At 44.8% G+C, this 22,533-nt stretch overlaps 1 protein-coding gene across 4 annotated transcripts in view; it reads right to left on the bottom strand.

Annotated features, from left to right (window-relative positions):
- LOC118229761 (F-box-like/WD repeat-containing protein TBL1XR1) overlaps positions 1-22,533 on the bottom strand; it is a 73,630-nt gene that overhangs the window by 2,168 nt on the left and 48,929 nt on the right. For all 4 annotated transcript variants that reach the window (XM_035422082.1, XM_035422081.1, XM_035422084.1 and 1 more), the window contains 12 exons: positions 12,560-12,662; positions 12,175-12,320; positions 10,853-11,078; positions 5,524-5,656; positions 4,511-4,652; positions 4,256-4,319; positions 3,410-3,507; positions 3,069-3,129; positions 2,525-2,646; positions 2,337-2,411; positions 1,533-1,660; positions 545-710 (listed from right to left, as the gene is read on the bottom strand). In XM_035422082.1, the coding sequence (XP_035277973.1) occupies positions 545-710; positions 1,533-1,660; positions 2,337-2,411; positions 2,525-2,646; positions 3,069-3,129; positions 3,410-3,507; positions 4,256-4,319; positions 4,511-4,652; positions 5,524-5,656; positions 10,853-11,078; positions 12,175-12,320; positions 12,560-12,617 (1,419 nt within the window). In that variant the 5' untranslated portion in view covers positions 12,618-12,662. The remainder of the gene's footprint in view (positions 1-544; positions 711-1,532; positions 1,661-2,336; positions 2,412-2,524; positions 2,647-3,068; positions 3,130-3,409; positions 3,508-4,255; positions 4,320-4,510; positions 4,653-5,523; positions 5,657-10,852; positions 11,079-12,174; positions 12,321-12,559; positions 12,663-22,533) is intronic.

Raw genomic sequence — 22,533 nt, 5'->3', positions numbered from 1 at the left:
TATATAAAAAAAAATATTTTAAAGCACAAAATCTTTAGTTTCATATTTGACCCTGACCTGAATTCAATCAATACTTATCAATCAAAAGTTTTTGTATTTTTCTCCACAGTTTGTTTGTAGCCACCAACATTAACTGTGAAGAAAAATAATGCATGCATTAATACACAACTCGAAGTTAAGGACAGTTGTTGATTGAAACCAGGCTCTTAAGATATTACATTACATTGCAGGCATTTAGCAGACACTCTTATCCAGAGCGACTTACACAACTTCCACATAGCATTTTACCTTGTATCCACTTATACATCTGGATATATACTGAAGCAATGCAGGTTAAGTACCTTGCTCAAGTGTACAACGGTAGTGTCCTACCCAGGAATCAAACCTAGGACCTTTTGGTTACAAGCCCAGTTCCTTACCCGCTGTGCTACACTGCCACCCCAAGACACACTTTCATAAGGGGCAGGTCAGAGAGAGAGTGTTCACCCATTAAAAGGGTCTTTGGCTCAGACAGTTCTGGATCTACGCCCCCCCTCTGCCGTACCTGCGTGTTCCAGATGTGGACGCATTTGTCGAAGGAGCCGCTGGACAGGTAGCGGCCGTCGGGGCTGAAGGCCACGCTGTACACGGGCTCTTGGTGTTTGGTTAGCGTGTGGATGCAGATCCCTCGGTCCACGTCCCATAGCCGCACGGTGGAGTCGAACGAAGCGCTGTGGGGGGGGGAGGCGGACAGTGAGAGACCGCCACAAGTTTCGAACGCCCAACTGGGGTCGTGTTGCGTGACTGCTCGTCACGGCAACCTCCCATCAATCAAGCACGCACTCCTCTCCCCTGGCTGCGTCAACCTGCTTGGATCACGCTTTTGACTTCTAATTGGATGCATAATTGAAAGACTCCCATCGAATGCCCCATCTGCCAATTACCAACGACTTATTACCATTTCGTGCACATAACAAATAAATATCCAAAAACAAGTTAGGTTGCAGCTGGCTGGGAATATAGGAGGGAAAATTTTAGTTTTAAGGCATTTCTATGTAGTCGGACAGAAAAGGCTTGAAACTGTTCGTGCTATGAGCTAAACCCAGCAGTTGGCACCAGTTGAGTTTGCCCTTTCCGAAGGTTCAATTAGCACTGAACATCGGTAAGTAGTTTTTTGGCAAGCACTTACTCTCGCTGACTCTGACCAGCACCCGCAATTATCCTATCTGTTAGCACTTTGTGTCGTTTTGCCGCATTAGCCGCGAAAATAGCTTTGGCCAGATGCATTTCCCAAATGCGTAAAAGTCACGTGAAGCACTTTGGCCCACATTCGCGACAATGAAAGTTCAGCTGCTGAAAGGTTTCATATTACTCTGCATTTTCTCTCTTCCTGCTTTTAATGGTCCACTGGTCAAAGAACTTCACCTTTATCAACCGACTTGTCTCCGCTCTACTTGTTTTTACCACAAATGTTCTCCTACTAGGAGGCTTTACGCCGTGGTTATATTTTTTGGTGCGCTACCTGCGTGCGCTCATGTCAGGACCCTCATTACCTGGCCAGCATTAGATTGGCGTTGGGGTTGTTGGTTCCAGGCCCGGTCGGGCTCCACTTGATAGTGTAGATTTCCTTGCTGTGCGCTTGCAAGTCGTGAACACAGGTGTCTTGTTTCATACTCCAGATCTGCCGAGAAACCCGATATCATTTTGCGAGTTATAAAAACAATCATGGCTGAAGAACATATTAAACAAGCTTCTTTAAGATATTTAGCATTATGGCATTGGGCGATTTTTCATCCTGAGGAGCAAATTCTTTTTGTACTACTCTTGCAGCCGTAAGAAAATGTGTCCTGTCTGTATAATTGTACAGGAAGCTGGTTCAGGTGAATAATAATTATAATAACAATAATAATAAGGTGAATAATAATTATAATAACAAATAATAATATGGTAAATAATAATTACAATAACAACAACATTAATAATAATAATAATAATAATAATAATAATAATAATAATAAAAATAATAATAAACTCTTTTTTATTATCAGCGCTTCACTGATAATAAAAAGCTGTTTATTATCAGAACTGACATAATAAAAAGCCTTCGATATAAGAACAAAACCGTTTTTGGCTTTCTCTGTATCATTCAATCTTTCCTTCATAACTGTATAACGCTTAGTCACAGAGTAGTTCCTTACTGCGGGGGAAAAATAAATTTGCGAGCCGACTATAAACTCCGACTATAAAACTCCGGCTACACTTGGCGGAGTCCAATCCTGCCCTCCGCCCTTGCGTGTCTGAGAACGGGCTTGGCTTTAATGCGGCCATTTGCATGGCACAGACGGCCTCCGACTGACCTTCAGGGTCATGTCATCGGAGCAGGAGGCCAGCAGGTTGCCCGTGGGGTCCCATTTGATTGCGTTCACTTCGTTCTGCCGGAAAAAAAAAAAAAAACGGGAGAGGGAAAGGAGAGGGTGAGCGGAGGTCGAGCGAGAGGGGCTGGCCTCGAAGCGGCTTGCCGCCGGGACGGGGGGGCGGGGCTTACCGTGTGCCCCTGGAATGTCTTGATTGGCCGGTCCTGACCCAGCTTGCACACGTGGATGCACATGTCCGTGCTGCATGAGGCAAACGTGTTGTTGCTCTGCCAGTCGACGTCAAGCGCGGGAGCTGATGGGATGGGTTGGGGGGAGGGGGGTGGTAGACAGTCAATGTCCCCTGTTCACATCTCCCATCCAGGTTTCTCATCTTTTTTTATTCGTTATTCATTTCAGAACAAAGCACTTGTGTTCCAAATTTCGAGTACTTTAGCAGCTCATGCTACAATCCTGGCCCAGAAGAGCCACAGGGTCTGATTATTCTAACCTTAAATCAGCAACCAAATGAATGGATTAGTTAAGTGCTGCGCAACAATGAAAATCAGCCAAGTCTGTAATTTCCAAGGACCAAGAACAGGGACCCAAGCCTTGCACTCTGGAGGTGGGTACTTCCATACATCTGTTATTACCCTGAGATTGTGGTACATGCTAAATATGCTGTAGAGTTGTCAGCTCATGCATATGAATGGCAGAGCAGTTTTATCTGCGACTTACCTGAGTGGAAAGGGAACTGTTGTTTGGCCTCTCCTGTATGCGCATCCCAAATGATTGTAGTCTTAATGGAAGAGAACATTATTTTCTGCATTAATATTCCCTGTACGTGTCTCACTGAGAAGCACTTTGCACAAAGTCCACACCCAATACAGCTGTATCTATTCTCGTTCCAGGTAGTAGTGTTGAATAAGAGACAACGTACTATAATGCAAAGTACTCACAAGCACGAAATAAATCAAAATGAACAAGACATCAGCAAAACAGCACAGATTGTTCAGAACCGACAAATACGAAGTTCACATTTTCTGTGCATGTTACAGGGGATTCCATAATTAGCCTACCTTATCAACTCCGGCGCTGAGGATGAAATTTCCTTTTTTATTCCACTTCAGAGCAAAAATAGGACCTTTGTGCTGACCCAAGGTACTGGCAAGGTTACCTACAAATAGCATCATTTTTATTAAACAAAACAATTACAGCTGACAATCACAGTTTTCAGTTTTATGAAGCCCCCTTTTCCACTGCAGGAACCTTTTTTTACAATACCTACTAAATCACAATCGTAAACAATAGCGGGGAGAAAAAAAAAACTTGACGACTTGTTTATAATCGTTCTGTCAGTCAGGTGCTGTTTCGGCAGGTGGGCTAATACAAGGAAGAACACAGACGGAGTAGAGATTTCTTTGTAGCTAGGCAACGTTACCGCATTCGACACATTGGTTTAAGTGGTCGGTAATAACCACAGGTATAGAATTGCAGAGAAAAAAATGTAAACATGTAGTTATAACATATATAGAAACTGTGATTTTAGTGCTTGCAGTGTTACTACATAGTTATTCTGAAAACCCTGCTAACCCGTCAATCATATTCAGATTTCACAATCCCTCCTTGCTCCTTCCCCCTCATGTTCAGAAGTTGTAACGGCACATTTTATAAAGCGATTCACAGTCGAGAGAGAATTTCTCAGAATACCGTTAATCAAGGGAAGATCGGGCTATGGAAAACAACTTTTTTTTTTTTTTTTTGTCAGTCCCATCCCATCCCATGGAAACATAAACAGGAAGGCCTTCCAGGAACTACCGAGGTTCCCAATAGTTCTGAGCACGGATGTTTCCTAAACTGTTTTGTGCAGGAGAAAAGGGCCATTTTTTATGTACTTAAACAGAAGATGAAATAAGGAAGCTTACCATCTTTAGTCCATATTCTTGCAAATCCATCATAAGAGCCAGTTGCTAGTAGTGTACCTTCACTCTGTCACAGAAAGGAGCAAAGTTCATTTCAAAAGGTATTTACAGTAGGTTATCTCTAAGAGAAGACAAACCTTAGAATTTTTAAAGGTAGCATGCGGGCAAAGAGCAGTGTGAATCTGTACGGGAGTCAACCGAATGTGGGGGATTTTCGAAGACTAAATTTGGAGAATGAAAGTCGCATCTGGCACTCACGTTCCAGTCTAGCGAGGTGACGTCTTTGTTGCTGGGGACGTCCTGCCCCCCCTCTCGTATACAGTGGCGGAGGACGAGCTGCGTGGAGCTGCTGGTGCTGTTCTCGCTCAGGTTCCAGATCCTCGCCGTCGAGTCGCCGGACCTGACGAAGGGACGCGGGAGGGGGGTCAGCGTGCCACGCCCCGAAATCGACAGCTCCTCCGACCCTTCTTCACAGTCAGCGTAATGAAGGGCTCCTCTTCACTTCGCTCGATACCGGCCCACATTCAACCGACATCTGTCGCTCACTTAATTGATATCTCACTCTTAATTAATGCAGGCATACAGTTCAGTTCAGTAACCTCAACATTTTGACAGGCATTTTGGCTAATTACTCATAATTAGCCGAACTACTTTTAATAAGCAATACACTTCCATTTAAACTAAAAACACATTTTCTTCAAAAATGATTAAGTCTAGGCCCCAGTATGGGAATCACCTGGGACAGCAGTCCTTAGAAAGGGTTGATGTCATTACCACTCAAAAATCTGAAAAGGGGAACTCACATACAGGATTAACTATATTCAAGGGACAACAAAAGTAGTATCTTGTTTTCTTTGTGTTCTTCTTCTCTATGTTCTTATGTTATCATATTTTTTTACAATGTTACCCACAGAACAATCACTGATAATATATATCGGTCACTTGTTTACCGCTTTTCCACACACCGTGTAATAATGTCTGGCCAAACCGTGGGAGATCTCGGGTTTCATACACTCTAGCCATGGTTTCAACAGTTGTGCATTTGCCATGCATTTAAATCTATTTTTTTTTTTTTTTTTTTTTTACAGTTAAGGTATCATAAGTTATATTAGTCTAGAGTTTTATATGTCCCAGGCGGATAACATGATAAGCACTCTGAGGTTATGGGATGTGCTATATGCCGTTGTTGTTGTTGCTGTTGTCGTTGTTGCTGTGCGTATGCTGCCGTCGCCCGGCTGAGGGGGTTATGGCGGCGGGGGGCGGAGACTGACCCTGAGGCGAGCAGGTCGCTGACGGGGTTCCAGGCGCAGATGAACACCTCCGACTCGTGGCCGCGCAGCACCATGGCCTTGTTCTGGGGGATCTCCACGTCCCCGTCCACCTCCATCATGTCCGTGTGGTTGTCTGCGGGGGCAGCAGGGGCAGCCGTGTGATAAGCGATGGAGCACGGGTGACGCTAACGGTCTCCCGCTACAACATAACATACTGTGCAGTGTGTTCTGATCTTTCACTACAGCATACTGTGCAGTGTGTTCTGATCTTTCACTACAGCATACTGTGCAGTGTGTTCTGATCTTTCACTACAACATACTGTGCAGTGTGTTCTGATCACCTTTCACTACAGCATACTGTGCAGTGTGTTCTGATCTTTCACTACAGCATACTGTGCAGTGTGTTCTGATCTTTCACTACAGCATACTGTGCAGTGTGTTCTGATCTTTCACTACAACATACTGTGCAGTGTGTTCTGATCTTTCACTACAGCATACTGTGCAGTGTGTTCTGATCTTTCACTACAACATACTGTGCAGTGTGTTCTGATCTTTCACTACAACATACTGTGCAATGTGTTCTGATCTTTCACTACAGCATACTGTGCAGTGTGTTCTGATCTTTCACTACAACATACTGTGCAGTGTGTTCTGATCTTTCACTACAACATACTGTGCAGTGTGTTCTGATCACCTTTCACTACAACATACTGTGCAGTGTGTTCTGATCACCTTTCACTACAACATACTGTGCAGTGTGTTCTGATCTTTCACTACAACATACTGTGCAGTGTGTTCTGATCACCTTTCACTACAACATACTGTGCAGTGTGTTCTGATCACCTTTCACTACAGCATACTGTGCAGTGTGTTCTGATCTTTCACTACAGCATACTGTGCAGTGTGTTCTGATCTTTCACTACAACATACTGTGCAGTGTGTTCTGATCACCTTTCACTACAACATACTGTGTGGTGTGTTCTGATCACCTTTCACTACAACATACTGTGCAGTGTGTTCTGATCACCTTTCACTACAACATACTGTGTGGTGTGTTCTGATCACCTTTCACTACAACATACTGTGCAGTGTGTTCTGATCACCTTTCACTACAACATACTGTGCAGTGTGTTCTGATCACCTTTCACTACAACATACTGTGCAGTGTGTTCTGACCTTTCACTACAACATACTGTGCAGTGTGTTCTGATCACCTTTCACTACAACATACTGTGCAGTGTGTTCTGATCACCTTTCACTACAACATACTGTGCAGTGTGTTCTGATCTTTCACTACAACATACTGTGCAGTGTGTTCTGATCACCTTTCACTACAACATACTGTGCAGTGTGTTCTGATCTTTCACTACAACATACTGCGCAGTGTGTTCTAATTAACTTTCACTACAACATACTGTGCAGTGTGTTCTGATCTTTCACTACAACATACTGTGCAGTGTGTTCTGATCTTTCACTACAACATACTGTGCAGTGTGTTCTGATCTTTCACTACATCATACTGTGCAGTGTGTTCTGATCTTTCACTACAACATACTGTGCAGTGTGTTCTCTGATTAACTTTCACTACAACATACTGTGCAGTGTGTTCTCTGATTAACTTTCACTACAACATACTGTGCAGTGTGTTCTGATCTTTCACTACAACATACTGTGCAGTGTGTTCTGATCACCTTTCACTACAGCATACTGTGCAGTGTGTTCTGATCTTTCACTACAACATACTGTGCAGTGTGTTCTGATCACCTTTCACTACAACATACTGTGCAATGTGTTCTGATCTTTCACTACAACATACTGTGCAGTGTGTTCTGATCACCTTTCACTACAACATACTGTGCAGTGTGTTCTGATCACCTTTCACTACAACATACTGTGCAGTGTGTTCTGATCACCTTTCACTACATCATACTGTGCAGTGTGTTCTGATCACCTTTCACTACAACATACTGTGCAGTGTGTTCTGATCTTTCACTACAGCATACTGTGCAGTGTGTTCTGATCTTTCACTACAACATACTGTGCAATGTGTTCTGATCTTTCACTACAACATACTGTGCAGTGTGTTCTGATCACCTTTCACTACAACATACTGTGCGGTGTGTTCTGATCACCTTTCACTACAGCATACTGTGCAGTGTGTTCTGATCACCTTTCACTACAACATACTATGCAGTGTGTTCTGATCACCTTTCACTACAACATACTGTGCAGTGTGTTCTGACCTTTCACTACAACATACTGTGCAGTGTGTTCTGATCTTTCACTACAACATACTGTGCAGTGTGTTCTGATCACCTTTCACTACAACATACTATGCAGTGTGTTCTAATTAACTTTCACTACAACATACTGTGCAGTGTGTTCTGATCTTTCACTACATCATACTGTGCAGTGTGTTCTGATCTTTCACTACAACATACTGTGCAGTGTGTTCTCTGATTAACTTTCACTACAACATACTGTGCAGTGTGTTCTGATCACCTTTCACTACAACATACTGTGCAGTGTGTTCTGATCTTTCACTACAGCATACTGTGCAGTGTGTTCTGACCTTTCACTACAACATACTGTGCAGTGTGTTCTGATCTTTCACTACAACATACTGTGCAGTGTGTTCTCTGATTACCTTTCACTACAACATACTGTGCAGTGTGTTCTGATCTTTCACTACAACATACTGTGCAGTGTGTTCTGATCTTTCACTACAACATACTGTGCAGTGTGTTCTGATCTTTCACTACATCATACTGTGCAGTGTGTTCTGATCTTTCACTACAACAAACTGTGCAGTGCGTTCTGATCACCTTTCACTACAGCATACTGTGCAGTGTGTTCTGATCTTTCACTACAACATACTGTGCAGTGTGTTCTGATCTTTCACTACAACATACTGTGCAGTGTGTTCTGATCACCTTTCACTACAGCATACTGTGCAGTGTGTTCTGATCTTTCACTACAGCATACTGTGCAGTGTGTTCTGATCTTTCACTACAGCATACTGTGCAGTGTGTTCTGATCACCTTTCACTACAACATACTGTGCAGTGTGTTCTGATCACCTTTCACTACAGCATACTGTGCAGTGTGTTCTGATCTTTCACTACAACATACTGTGCAGTGTGTTCTGATCTTTCACTACAACATACTGTGCAGTGTGTTCTGATCTTTCACTACAACATACTGTGCAGTGTGTTCTGATCTTTCACTACAGCATACTGTGCAGTGTGTTCTGATCTTTCACTACATCATACTGTGCAGTGTGTTCTGATCACCTTTCACTACAACATACTGTGCAGTGTGTTCTGATCACCTTTCACTACAACATACTGTGCAGTGTGTTCTGATCACCTTTCACTACAGCATACTGTGCAGTGTGTTCTGATCACCTTTCACTACAGCATACTGTGCAGTGTGTTCTGATCTTTCACTACAACATACTGTGCAGTGTGTTCTGATCTTTCACTACAGCATACTGTGCAGTGTGTTCTGATCTTTCACTACAGCATACTGTGCAGTGTGTTCTGATCTTTCACTACAACATACTGTGCAGTGTGTTCTGATCTTTCACTACATCATACTGTGCAGTGTGTTCTGATCTTTCACTACAACATACTGTGCAGTGTGTTCTGATCACCTTTCACTACAGCATACTGTGCAGTGTGTTCTGATCTTTCACTACAACATACTGCGCAGTGTGTTCTGATCACCTTTCACTACAACATACTGTGCAGTGTGTTCTGATCACCTTTCACTACAGCATACTGTGCAGTGTGTTCTGATCACCTTTCACTACAGCATACTGTGCAGTGTGTTCTGATCTTTCACTACAACATACTGTGCAGTGTGTTCTGATCTTTCACTACAGCATACTGTGCAGTGTGTTCTAATTAACTTTCACTACAACATACTGTGCAGTGTGTTCTGATCTTTCACTACAACATACTGTGCAGTGTGTTCTGATCTTTCACTACAACATACTGTGCAGTGTGTTCTGATCTTTCACTACAACATACTGTACAGTGTGTTCTGATCTTTCACTACATCATACTGTGCAGTGTGTTCTGATCTTTCACTACAACATACTGTGCAGTGTGTTCTGATCTTTCACTACAACATACTGTGCAGTGTGTTCTCTGATTAACTTTCACTACAGCATACTGTGCAGTGTGTTCTGATCTTTCACTACAACATACTGTGCAGTGTGTTCTGATCTTTCACTACAACATACTGTGCAGTGTGTTCTGATCTTTCACTACAGCATACTGTGCAGTGTGTTCTGATCTTTCACTACAACATACTGTGCAGTGTGTTCTAATTAACTTTCACTACAACATACTGTGCAGTGTGTTCTGATCACCTTTCACTACAACATACTGTGCGGTGTGTTCTGATCTTTCACTACAACATACTGTGCAGTGTGTTCTGATCACCTTTCACTACAACATACTGTGCAGTGTGTTCTGATCACCTTTCACTACAACATACTGTGCAGTGTGTTCTGATCTTTCACTACAACATACTGTGCAGTGTGTTCTGATCTTTCACTACAGCATACTGTGCAGTGTGTTCTGATCACCTTTCACTACAACATACTGTGCAGTGTGTTCTGATCACCTTTCACTACAACATACTGTGCAGTGTGTTCTGATCTTTCACTACAACATACTGTGCAGCGTGTTCTGATCTTTCACTACAACATACTGTGCAGTGTGTTCTGATCTTTCACTACAGCATACTGTGCAGTGTGTTCTGATCTTTCACTACAACATACTGTGCAGTGTGTTCTAATTAACTTTCACTACAACATACTAGGCAGTGTGTTCTCTGATTAACTTTCACTACAAAATACTGTGCTGATCTCCTTTTATTACCTTTCCTTAAAAAACTTGCAATAATTTTAGTCACTGCGAGACCAGGCTGTTGTAAAAAGATAACGGCCAAGATGTGTTTCCCATATACCAAAAAAAAAAAAGATATTTCGATGTAATTCTTCACACAGTTTTAAGATTATCTGTCTCTGAAATCACCTAGCGGTATTCACTTTTGTGCAGAGCACTTCAATGTGTTTTTTTTCCCCCACCTTAAAATCAGCGACCGATTCAGACGGAAGAAGCCAGGTGAGGCGAGTTCACTGCATAATCAACTGCACTAATTATTCAATTAAAGCCTGAGCAATAAAAAGCACGCAGCCCCGCAGCTCTCCAAGAGCGGGACCGAATCCCGCTGACCTATATCGACGCGGATCGATCGCCCGAGAAGTGTAATCGCGGGTCCCGCAATGCACCGTGGGTAGGAACGGGCTCGCTCACTGGCTAAGGCGTGCGCTCCGTTCTCCTCTCCGTTGGCCGTGTTCTCCCCGTTCTTGGCGTTGCCCGGCATGTTGCCGGCGGCGACGGGGGCGGCGGCGGCGGCGGCGGCCTGCTGCTGGGCCAGCTTGTCCCGGTAGGCCTGCTGCCGCGTCTGCACCACGTCCGGCATCACGGCGTCGATCAGCGACAGGGACTCGATCGGCCGCCCGTCGAACAGCGTGCCGTCCTGCGGGGGCGAGAGGCGGTGGAGGGTCAGAGCGGCTCCGCCCGGCGGGAGGCTCCGCGGAGCGGGAACGTGTGCGCCGTGCTGACGGACTCTCATTACGAGCCCTTAGACAGGAGCCCGTCTCCTACTGCTCCTGCCTCTTTACATCCAGCACTGTTACGATAGGCCCTACCCCATACAGATACACACACACACACACACACACAGGCACGCACACACACACACACACACACACAGGCATGCACGCGCACACAAAATCATGGGCGCACACAAACACACACACACACACACACACACACACACACACAGGCACGCACACGCACACACACACAAACAAACACATGGGCGCACACTAACACACACACAGGCATGCACGCATGCACACGCACACACACAGGCACGCACGCACACACACACACACAAACGCATGGGCGCACACAAACGCACACACCCACACACACACGCAGGCATGCACGCATACACACGCACGCACACACACACACACACACACAGGCATGCACGCATGGACACGCACGTGCACACACACACACAAACAAATGCACGCACACATGCATGGGTACACACGAACACACACACACAAATGCATGCATGCACATATACACACATGCATGGGCGCGCACACACACACACAAATGCTTACACACACAATCACACACACAGACATTGGCACACACACACACACACACACACAGGCCATTCAGCCCAACATGCTCGGCGTTTTCCCACCGCTAAAGCGGACCTACTGCTCGGGTGACCTACAAACTTGACAGTATCTCACACCGTATCAAGCCTGGCCTTGAAAACCCCCAGGGTTTCTGCCACTACTACATGACCTGGCAGGCTATTCCACACACTGACTGCTCTCTGCGTGAAAAAAAGACTTCCTGACATCTGTGCGGAATTTACCCTTTTCTCATTTCCATTTGTGCCGTTCTACGAACAGAATGCAACCTTAAAAATCTCTTGTAAATGTGTTACGTTAATAATAATAATAATAATAATAATAATAATAACAATAATAATAATAATAATAATAATGACGATGATGATGATAAGGCCTCAGTGAGCGGCTCACCTCGTTGATGCTGACTTCAGCCTCCACATACTGCAGGCCCTTCTGTATGATGGAGATGAGAGCAGCAGGGGGCACCAGGGCGCCGTTGATGTTGGACTGGCTGATGTGGCTCTCTATGCCGAAAGTGAAGGCCGAGTGGGAGAACCCTGCAGGGGGAGAGAGAGCGCGCGGGGGCGCGTGAGCCGTCGAGCCGCCCGGGAGCCGGAGCACCTCTCCTCAGTCTGCGACCCTCGTACCCCTAACCCATTTCCCTGGCCCCCTGGGACCCTTTCCGCAGACCTGGCCGGCGAGCGCTAGCAGCGTGAACGGCACGGGCGCTAGCAGCGTGAACGGCACAGGCGCTAGCGGCGCGAACGCCGAGGGGACTCGGAAACGCGAAACCTACCTGACTCCTGCAGGTATCTGTACACCAAGAAGTTGACTTCATCGCTGCTTATGCTCATCTTTACTCCTGGTTACACCATGAGGTCAGCACACAGGTCAGAAGCCTGCGGGCGAGAAGGGGAGGAAGAAAGAGGAGGGGAGAGAGAGGGAGAACAGAAGGGGGGGAGGGGGGAGAGAGAGAGAGAGACACGTCTTTAGCGTTTAGCTAACGTTTGGGGGCCCCGGTAATGGGCACTGCCACCGGACCAACGAACATCAGAGGGGGAGCGCTGAACACGTTTGAGTTCCATCCGTCGGTGGACGTCGGGACGCGGGGTTTATATTTTTTTGAGAAACCTTGGGCGCCGGGCCGGGAGGCTATTTCTGCGCGCGGTGAGTGTTCCCCGCTCCTCCGCGCGGTTCACGCCGGGGCACCGGCATCTGCTGCCTGGGGGAGCGTGGGCGTGCTCGGCGCTGCCAGTGCTTAACGGCGGACAACAATGCCACCTCTCAGGCCACCGGATCAAAAAACAAGCTGCAGTACCGCTGACCTCCACCGCGCTCTCCGCGGCAGTGTTGCGCCGCCGAGCGCTCGGTGGGTCTGGCTTCTCTCTCAGTCGGGCCCGCTTCAAGGGAATTTTACACATGGCCGTTCGCCGCTAATGCAGACTTACGGTTCTCTCCGGCAATTAAGGCCCGACAGTTCAGGAATTAGCTCATGGGACTGCCTGATCTACTGTAATGAAGAGCCGTGGCTCGCGGGGTTATTGGGGTGGTGTGTTCTGGTTCTACGTGTTGAGCACGTATGGGTGGCTAATGTACAGCGAGGCGGGGAACCCCCTGTGGGCCAAAGTGGGATCTCCCCGGGTGACGCTATGTCCAGTCAAGCCTTGCCCCCCTGGGGACTTGCTCACCACAATCACATCAAGGTTTGATTATAGACCATGGCGCACGTCAATCCAAAGCGCTTGTGCTTCGTCTGGACGAGAGAGGCAATAAATCCACGTTTTCCACAAAGAGCCTTTGATTCGCATTTGGTCTATTACTGAGCTTGGTTAAGCCAGCCTATCAATTTTAACTTCCATCCAGATACAGATCCCTACTGATAAGTCCTTTTTCATTTCACTTCGCATAGCAATGCTATATTTAGAAATGGCTGCATTATAATTGGGGCCTAGAGAAAACCAAGCATGTGACCATCTGGGCCAACAATCTGAGTTTCAGTGGTTTTCTTCAGGGTATCTGCGCAGGAGCGATCGCTTGGCAATAAGCACAGAGACGTGACTAATTTTACAATTTGGGACTAATTGAGAGGTGTTCGTCAGCGCAAAAAAATAAAATGATGCCGTTATGGATAGGTGAGGAGGAAGAGGAATACTGACGCGCATACAATGCCAAGAACAAGGACAGATTAAAACAGTAACCTACAGGTACGTTGCACACTGACGGATTTAGTCTATTTTGCACATCTTGCATATTTTATTTACAGAACAGGTTCAGACAAAGACTACAACAGACCACCACTTGTCCCTTGTGTTCTGTTCACTCATTAGCACTCATTAAGTCATTAAGGACATTACTGGGATTTTAAAGTGATACAGAAAATATCTGTAAAAATACTTTTATCTTAATCAATCCAATTCCAAACAATATAAACGTATCAATTCCAAACAATATAAACTCTATATGGTTAATGATGGCCATTTAGCTTATCTCTGCTAAATCACAAGAAATGAAAGTCACATTAATTTTGTGTGAAAATGTGATTTAGGCCAAACTAAATATCCTCTATAATGAAAGCATGGGGAACATAAATCATGTTTATCTGTGAAAAACTTCAATGAGGTTTTAATTCAGCAGATTATTGATACTTATTTTTTAAAACTGACATTCTCAATTATTTTAATCTACGACTTATTATTTTCATAAAGCAATAACACAGATGATGAACAGCAAATAGAAACACAAAATAAGAAACAATTTACACTGATTTACGCACTGGTTATGAAATAAATCTCTCAAAATATTAACAATATAGCACAAATTCTAACTGACAAAGAAGATAACCCACAATAATTACAAGAATTATTAAAGAAGCATGTGGTAAATGTGCTAAAATGGTCTGAAGAAAGGTTCTCTCTAAATGTGCAACATTTAAAGAGTGTGATTCACCTCATCCAGTGGTCTGAGAGTCCTCAAAACGACAAGTTTTCAAACTGGTCGCAGAAAACCTCCCACTTGATCGGTTTGCAGGCTTAAAGAGAACCGCCACTTTTGAACTACAAACAGCGCACTAAGGGAAGTGCCCAGATGTCTTCAATTCTGGGATACGACTGAAAATAGGCTACATTTCCCATGGTGGATGCTCTAATGTATTGCAGCGTCGCCTCATACGGTACGCCGAGGCAGACAACTGATATGTCAACATAAACAATATCTGCCGTTCTTCTCATGCACCTGATTAAGTGGTAATTGGATGTCTAACCGAGTCGACTGCCGCAATTCATTAAATGGGTATTTGACGCGTGACTTAAAACAGATTCTATCAAACCCCTCGGTGGCAGAGGACTGAAAAACATATTTTTGTCACATGCAAAACTGACGCAAATTTTTCCAAGAATTCCTACTGGTGCGGTGCAGAAAACCACGGGTACGATGACACATGGACGCAATTTTTGCATCGAGGGAAACCGTTTAGTTACTCAACGAAATTCATCTGGGATCGCAGATATGCAATCTGCCAAGGTAGGCCACTTTTCAGGGTTTACCCACAAGAATGAACAGACCGACCACAGAGACTCAGTCTTCTCAATGTAGTAGTTACTACAATCAAGTAACTATTATGATTCACTCAAAAAAAAAAACCAAAAACAAAAAGGAAAAAAATTCAATAACGCACATTTTTCAAATGAAAACGCTGAATCTGATTTGCTGGAGAAAAGCATCCGCGCGAGGAAGGAAAAAATGACTCCATCGTGCTGGAAAGCAGACGAGGGAGATTCAGGCCCAGAAAGGCAGACCGGAGCCCCGTGAGAAATGACGAAAAGCGCTCTCGCCAAACCCGCCGCCCGTCCCCCCAGCGTAACCCGAGCCGCGCTTTTAATTCTTTAATTTCGCCTTGAAGGCCCGCCCCCGCCGCCAAAGCCGCCTGTGCCAGCCGCGGCCGCGAAGCCCGCGTGGCTGGAAAACGCCACAATGCGCCACTGTGGAGCGGCCATTTCCCCCGTCAAACATTGCACAACAGCAACAGAGCTGCGTGGAGAAAATAAAGCATTAAAACACGAAGAGCCGCGCAGGAACTTAAAAAAAAAAGAATTAATAAATAAATAAATAAATAAAAAAACGGCGAATCGACTGTTGTCCCAGCCTTGGCGCGCCCGTTTACGAGGCGTCCCGGCAGACGCGCGAGTCCCGGGTTTTCGGAAATACCGCCAGGACGGAACGATTCGCGCGAGGGCGATGCCGCCGCCGCCGCCGCCGACAGGTAGCTTTACGTGCGGGATTTTACCGAAAGCCGGAACCGGCGATTTGAAATTGCACATAGGCAGCCAAAAAAAAAAAAAAAAGAGAGAGACCGTACAGAACGTCGGCATGTACTCTTGCTGCCGGACGCCCGCGCCGTGTGGTGTCTGACTGCGGCTGAGCACTTCATCCGCGCTGATGAAAGCCGTCGTAAACCGACCTCGCCCGATCTCTCGGGTCCGAGCCGGCCGCTGACGTTAAGCGGCGAAATCAAAAAAGCCGGGGCACCCCGCGGCGCTCAAAAGGGGCGAGAGTAAACGCCGCCGAAACGATTCTTAGAATCGCGCCTTCTGGCCCGAGTTCCCTTTCTAAGAAAATCCCGGCTCCTTTGATCTACCGTTCCCCGCCCCGGGGTTGGCAGGACACCGTGTGACAGATTTGTTCTCTCCTCCCTTTTTTTGGGAACGCGACGTCGCGTTCGCGCGGCGCTCTCCGCCTCGTTCGCCAACCGGGTTGCGGTCGAAGGCGGCCCGCGGTCCGGCGCCGGAATCGGGACAGCGGCGCTCGTCCGCGCGGCGCGCGGGGTGCTAACGGAATCCGGAAGCCTCGTGATAAACCGTGTTCTCGGCATCCCAGGTGCTGATATCCACAGCGAGAGCGAGTCTCAGTTCCGTTTCGTTTTTTATTAGTCAGTGTTGAGGGCTGGTTCTATTTTGAGAACACAGCCGCAGAAGAAGAAAAAAAACAAGCCCCTTCCCATCTGTGAGACCGAAATTTGCATGGTGTTGCGAAAAAGCATTCTGAGCTGTGACTAATTAAAAAACATAATTGGACTTCCATCTCTGTCTGCATTGGAAATAAAACAGATTTAAATCACCCCTGGAATGCACCAGTGATAATTGATAACGTCCTTCACCTCCAAAAAAGAGCAAAGTAATCTACACAGAGAATCAAGAGACCAGAATGTATTATATTTGCCAATGGCTTCCAGAATAAATCTACAGAGACATCAATAAGCTGCCAAACATGTTGTAATGTCTAGTAGCCAATCAATTCCTTAGCATGTAACCAGTTTAACAACATATGCAACTGAAACAAGACATTTTATTATTATAATTATTACTATTATTTGTTTTCCAGATTCAATCGTAATCTTTTTATAAGCATTAAGGATCAGCCTTAATGCTTATAAATGGCGAAAATCAACTAAACAGGAAGGGGTGGCCTAAAAATTCTGGTTGTAGATTTTTTAGAGCTTTCATTTAAAGGGCAAGTGAGCTTTCCCTCGCAAATAATCTTGTGTGTTAAACTCTCTCTTTTTATGCTTTCCCCCCAACTTTAGAATGGCCAATCAACAGCTGTGATGTCACCAGCTGCTTCTTTTTCCTATCCACCCATAAGCCAAGTTACTGGCCATAGTCGGCACTTGTGCAGTCGGGATTTGATCCCAGACTGTTGGGCCCGTCCAAGCACTAGCACAGCACCTTAACAGGATGCGCCACTAAGCAGCTCCATCCTCTCATTTAAAACAATATATATATATATATATATATATACACAACGAAGTTAAGAAAATAAAATAAAATAACACACACTCACATACACACATACACACACAAGCTACACCTTTAATTAGCCAAGGTGGTATCGTCTAGTTTACTGCACAGCGCAGGGCAAAACCTCTGGGGGAAACAAACGCTTCTGACAAGGTGCTGCAAAAATAGATGTCATATCGGATGCGCTGATCTTCATTGAAGGAAACCTGTGATTGCATGACACCCCACGCAGCGCTGCTCAGCTCAAGAGCCATTTAGCAGCGACTGCAGAGCATCGACAGACGACCGCTTTTAATTTAAGTCTAAGGAGAGACCCCAAGGGACCCGCTGCGGACGGGGCGTTTAAGATAAAGGGGAGGGACACGCCGTTTGGGCGCCGCTTGTTTCTTCGTCGGCTCTGTGTTACGTAACACAAATTTAGGACACGATGCTAAAATGACAGAAATTGCCATAAAGCGCGTGCGTTAGCCGCTAGTGTGAGCAAACGACCCTTCCCAGTTGTACTGAGACAGGCAGACAAAGCTCATCTGTCTGTTGCCCAAGGAGAAAAAATGGGACGTTTGTACACAAGTGGGTGACAATGGGAAAGCCTTTTCACAGCCCTTAGCCTCAGGCCTAGCCGCCGCATTACCGCCATTTTGGGGGTCAACACCGTGTTCGGTCTGCGCCATCCAAAAAAAATGTAGATTATAAAGAAGGATCCAAAAGGAACATGTTTTTTTCCTTTGTCTCGTGTTGTTTGTGCTTCGCATTCCAAACATGATTTAACTGGGCAGCGATGTACCTGCATGAACTTGCCAGGCCCACTTTGAGCCCGCATCCCTCGATGCAAAAAATCATGACCAATGGAAAATTCCGGCAGCGCGGCCTCCCCCCCCTCCCTCTTTGAGTTCATTTTCGAAACGTCCCAGCGGCTCTCAGAGGGTCGACAGATCCCCACACCCTTTTTAAAACTGGAAATGATTACAGGGGCTTCTAGGAAACGGCCGGTTTACTGGAGGCTTAGGTCATGTATGGGAAAGGCCGCCGTGGGGAGCTTGTTTTAAGCGAGGCAGCAGTTAGCCTAATGCGCGTGTAGGACGTGTGTATCCTACGAACGCTCAGCTGCTACAATCAGGATATTAGGTCTCGTAGGAAAACTCGGCTGCTATTAGGGTAGGTGATGGCCTGGACCTGATGGAACCTTCCCTGCATTTCCCCCAGAGAGCAGGTGCTTGGTTACATGCTCAGTTAGAAACAGTCATCACTAACGGTCACAAACTCTCCTCCAATATCTGGTCCAAACCATGTATAAGCACCACAATGTTGTGATTTATCAGAAATAACAGCCAGAAATCGCAAATTGTCGTATCGCAGCAATAGCTCATATCAGTAGGCTTTCTAAGCTGGCCATCCATTGTGCATATTGTCATTCCTTGACAGGTCCCAAAAAAGTATGCGATGGGAGAAGACAGAAAATATTTAAAGGCCCTTGTGTGTTAGATGTTTGTATACTTCACGCAAATTATATGTAGGGTACACTGCAAAAAGCCACCAATTGCATATTTAAAACAATGTATTACTGCTACTATTTAGTTAAGCAGATACACTTATCCAGAATCACTTCCAGCTATTTTGTTGCTAATTTATTCAGCTAGCTGGTCACAATGGCAGGGAATCCTGGAACTCAAGCCAGCAGCCTCTAAATCCAGCAGAAAACCAGGTAGTGGCCCATCAATCTCAACTTCACCTGGAGCCGGCACCACCCTTTCTTCAAGGAGACGAAACCTTATCAGAACGCTTTTGTAAATCAAGTCAGCGTTCTACAACAGATGTTGTCTTAATCATGTGGGGCTTTGTTTCCTGTAGACGCCACTGTGTTTCTTAGCGTCAGGGCAGGAAGGTTTCTAAATTAAGGTGTAGTGATGAACAGACAGCCAGCCCCCCCCACCCCCCCCCCATTAGAGTATAGTTGATTTTGATTGGAAAGCTAATGGAATCCAATCACCAAACAGCTCTGTGACAAAAATGGCACCCTAAAGCCATTTATATAAAATCTGATTTAAGGGATGTAGCGAAATGTGACTTTAACAGAACAGTGGTAAAGGTGAAGTGCTCTCTTTGCCTTTGTTCTTAGAGCGCGGTTATTTTTGGGGTGAATACTGAATTGGTTTTAAGGGGAAGAGAGCAGGCTGCTGCTTTAATCTACGCTTCTGAATGCATAAATAATCCACTGTTTCAATGCCATCTGGACTGAATCACGCTGTGCTCTAGAGAAGATTCTGGACAATGTCTGTATTTCAGAAAAAGAACATACATCCATACATACGTACAGAATACACCTGTATGAATTACAAATGCACTGACTGGATAGAAACCATTTCAGAAATCGCAAGCTGCACAGAGGCCGCTGCCAAATTCATAAATGGCACCTCAGGGTGTTCACGTTATAATTTCACCTATCGCTAACCAAATGTGCTCAAATATGTCTCACCCAGCTTATAGTAACCTGTATTTTGTTTTTCAGGAGACTTCCAGGTAGCTAGCCAATCAAAGGGTATCAAAGGAGCACCAAAAGAAAATGATTCGTCAATGAGGCAACTATAACAACAGCGTTTCCTATACCAGTAAACAAAAACAGCACGCTGCCACTACAGTAAGCAGGAGCACCGCTAGTCAATACGTATCCTTAATATGCTAGGACGCTCACTGCTATGAAGCATTTATAAGTACAGCCACCAGTTTGTCTCCCTTTGTTTTCTCACGTTGCACTTCAGTCCTCCACCAGCTAGAGGTCACAATAGCCTCTTTGTCAAGCCCCCTCTCAGACAATTATCCCATTTGCACTACCTCAATATTCTAGCTTGATAATCTAATTGCCACTAAATAAGCACAGATGATGATTGAGTGATGTTCACAAGAAACACACACGTCATAGGCCTATTCAGTTTGATTACTTACTACCGTGGACATGCTACAGTATTTTTAAATGTTGCACAGGAGCATGATGGGATTTTGTTAGAATCAGTTATATAACATTTAACTTGCACATAAAAGTCTAAAAAATAAATTCACAAATCAACTATAAATTCATGATTCACCACGATTCAATCACAGTCTTCAGTCCAGACTAAGTAGAATCAGGCGTCTTAGTGATGGAGTAAAACAAAAACCTGCAGCCACACCAGCTCTTTTCAGAAAGGATTGGACATTGCTTTATATGGAAGCATTTTTCTTTTTATTGCAGTGATACTCAACCCTGGTCCTGGAGAGCTACAGAGTCTGCTGGTTTTTGTTTTTTCTTAAGACCAGCAATCAATTTCGACCCAAAAAGTTGGGTCACTCAAAAGAGACTGTTGATGAACTGTTTTAACTGATCAGTTTCTGTGCTACTCAAGTGCTGAGTAACAATGAAAGCCAGCAGACCCTGCAGCTCTCCATGACCAGGAGCAAGGACCACTGGCTCAAAGACTTGCTTTTCGTAACATTAAAACTTCCATCCATGTTCACGTATCTTCCTGACCCTCCCCATTATAGATTAGACTAGCTAAATTAAACTAGCCAGCTAGGTAGCTTATCTGATTTTAATTGCTGATTTGATGGCAATACTTAACTATGGGGATAATTGAAGAGAGGATGACATAAAATTATAAAATGTGTTTGGTATTTGTTGTCTGATATAAAGAGAAAAAAGACTAAGTAAATAAATAATGAACAAGTCAACTGTATTGATTATTAGACCTTTGGAGATTGAGAATGGAAGGTTTTCATGGTTAGAAAACCAATGGTTATGTGCAATATGAGGTCTCTTAAACTCAAAATTTGGCTCCCAGACCACCATTCCAGGGAAAAAAAAAACCAGGGAAACACTGAACAGTAACACTTTTGTTATTTGTGTTTACCTTAAACTGCACAAACTAAAATAGTAAAAAGCCCTTGAATTTATAATGCACTGCCACAAACACTTTTGTGATTCAATAAATGAGAAAGGAGGACAGTTACATAACACAATACACTTACGTAATAATTGTTCTTTTTGAAACGAAAAACTGCGTTTGGACACAATGTTTTCTCATCACGTCATTGACCCAAATGTTTTTATACGACGACATTAATTCCACGTTTACTCAGGGCCAGGCCATGTTCACTCACAGACCCACCCAAGATGCAATTCATACTGCCTCACTCTACCGTGTGCACCAGTTCCACAACAGAAAAACCTCAAAAAAGGAAACATGCCATTTTCTGTGTAAAACAAAAAATGATACCTAGAGAAAAGTGAACAAGCCGTACAGACAATGGACCTCTTTGTACGAGAGGTGCTCGTTGTGACAAAATGAATTAACGCGAATGTAAGAGCCAACTTTTCTAATGTGGGCTTTTAGCAAACCACACCTCACAAAATGGATTTTAAATAAGAGGTACTCAACCGAAAATGAATGGCACCGGAGACGGACCCTTTGATACGGTGCTGACAGAGAGAAAATTCATTTCGGAGCGCTATCAATACAGCCTGAAAGTCCCCCTGTCCGTGCTCCAATTAAGCCTTCATTCGATTTCAGAAGCAGTCAAAAAAAAAAAACAAAAAAAAAACCCCCCACTGAGAAGTTTGTCACATCTATAATAGCATGTTTATAGATCTCGCATGTTGCAAAAATCAAAGTGCCTGGTACCCCCCCGGTCCAAACCCTGTCATTTTCTCTTGTCAGCAGAAGGGGAGGCAAAAGCAAGCCCGGTACCGTGTGTCTGTTAATGGCGGTGTTTGCATTTTACAGGCAATTAACTGCCACGCGGGGGCCTTATCCCAAAACGACCCCGCCGGTAGCGTAGGACAATCAATTCTCACACGGCTTCCTATTGACAAACTGCTGGATTTTTAATGGCTCCTGCTTGACAAACGCAGCACATGGTACATGCAAACAATGCTCTTTATGTGGCGCGTGGCAACAACACAGAATGCAGCATCACCTTAATGAACGCACAAATAATTTTCTAATTA

This window comes from Anguilla anguilla, chromosome 6 (genome assembly GCF_013347855.1).
Source record: "Anguilla anguilla isolate fAngAng1 chromosome 6, fAngAng1.pri, whole genome shotgun sequence".
In the NCBI taxonomy this organism is placed as follows: domain Eukaryota; kingdom Metazoa; phylum Chordata; class Actinopteri; order Anguilliformes; family Anguillidae; genus Anguilla; species Anguilla anguilla.
This window is presented reverse-complemented; position numbering and strand designations above follow the sequence as displayed.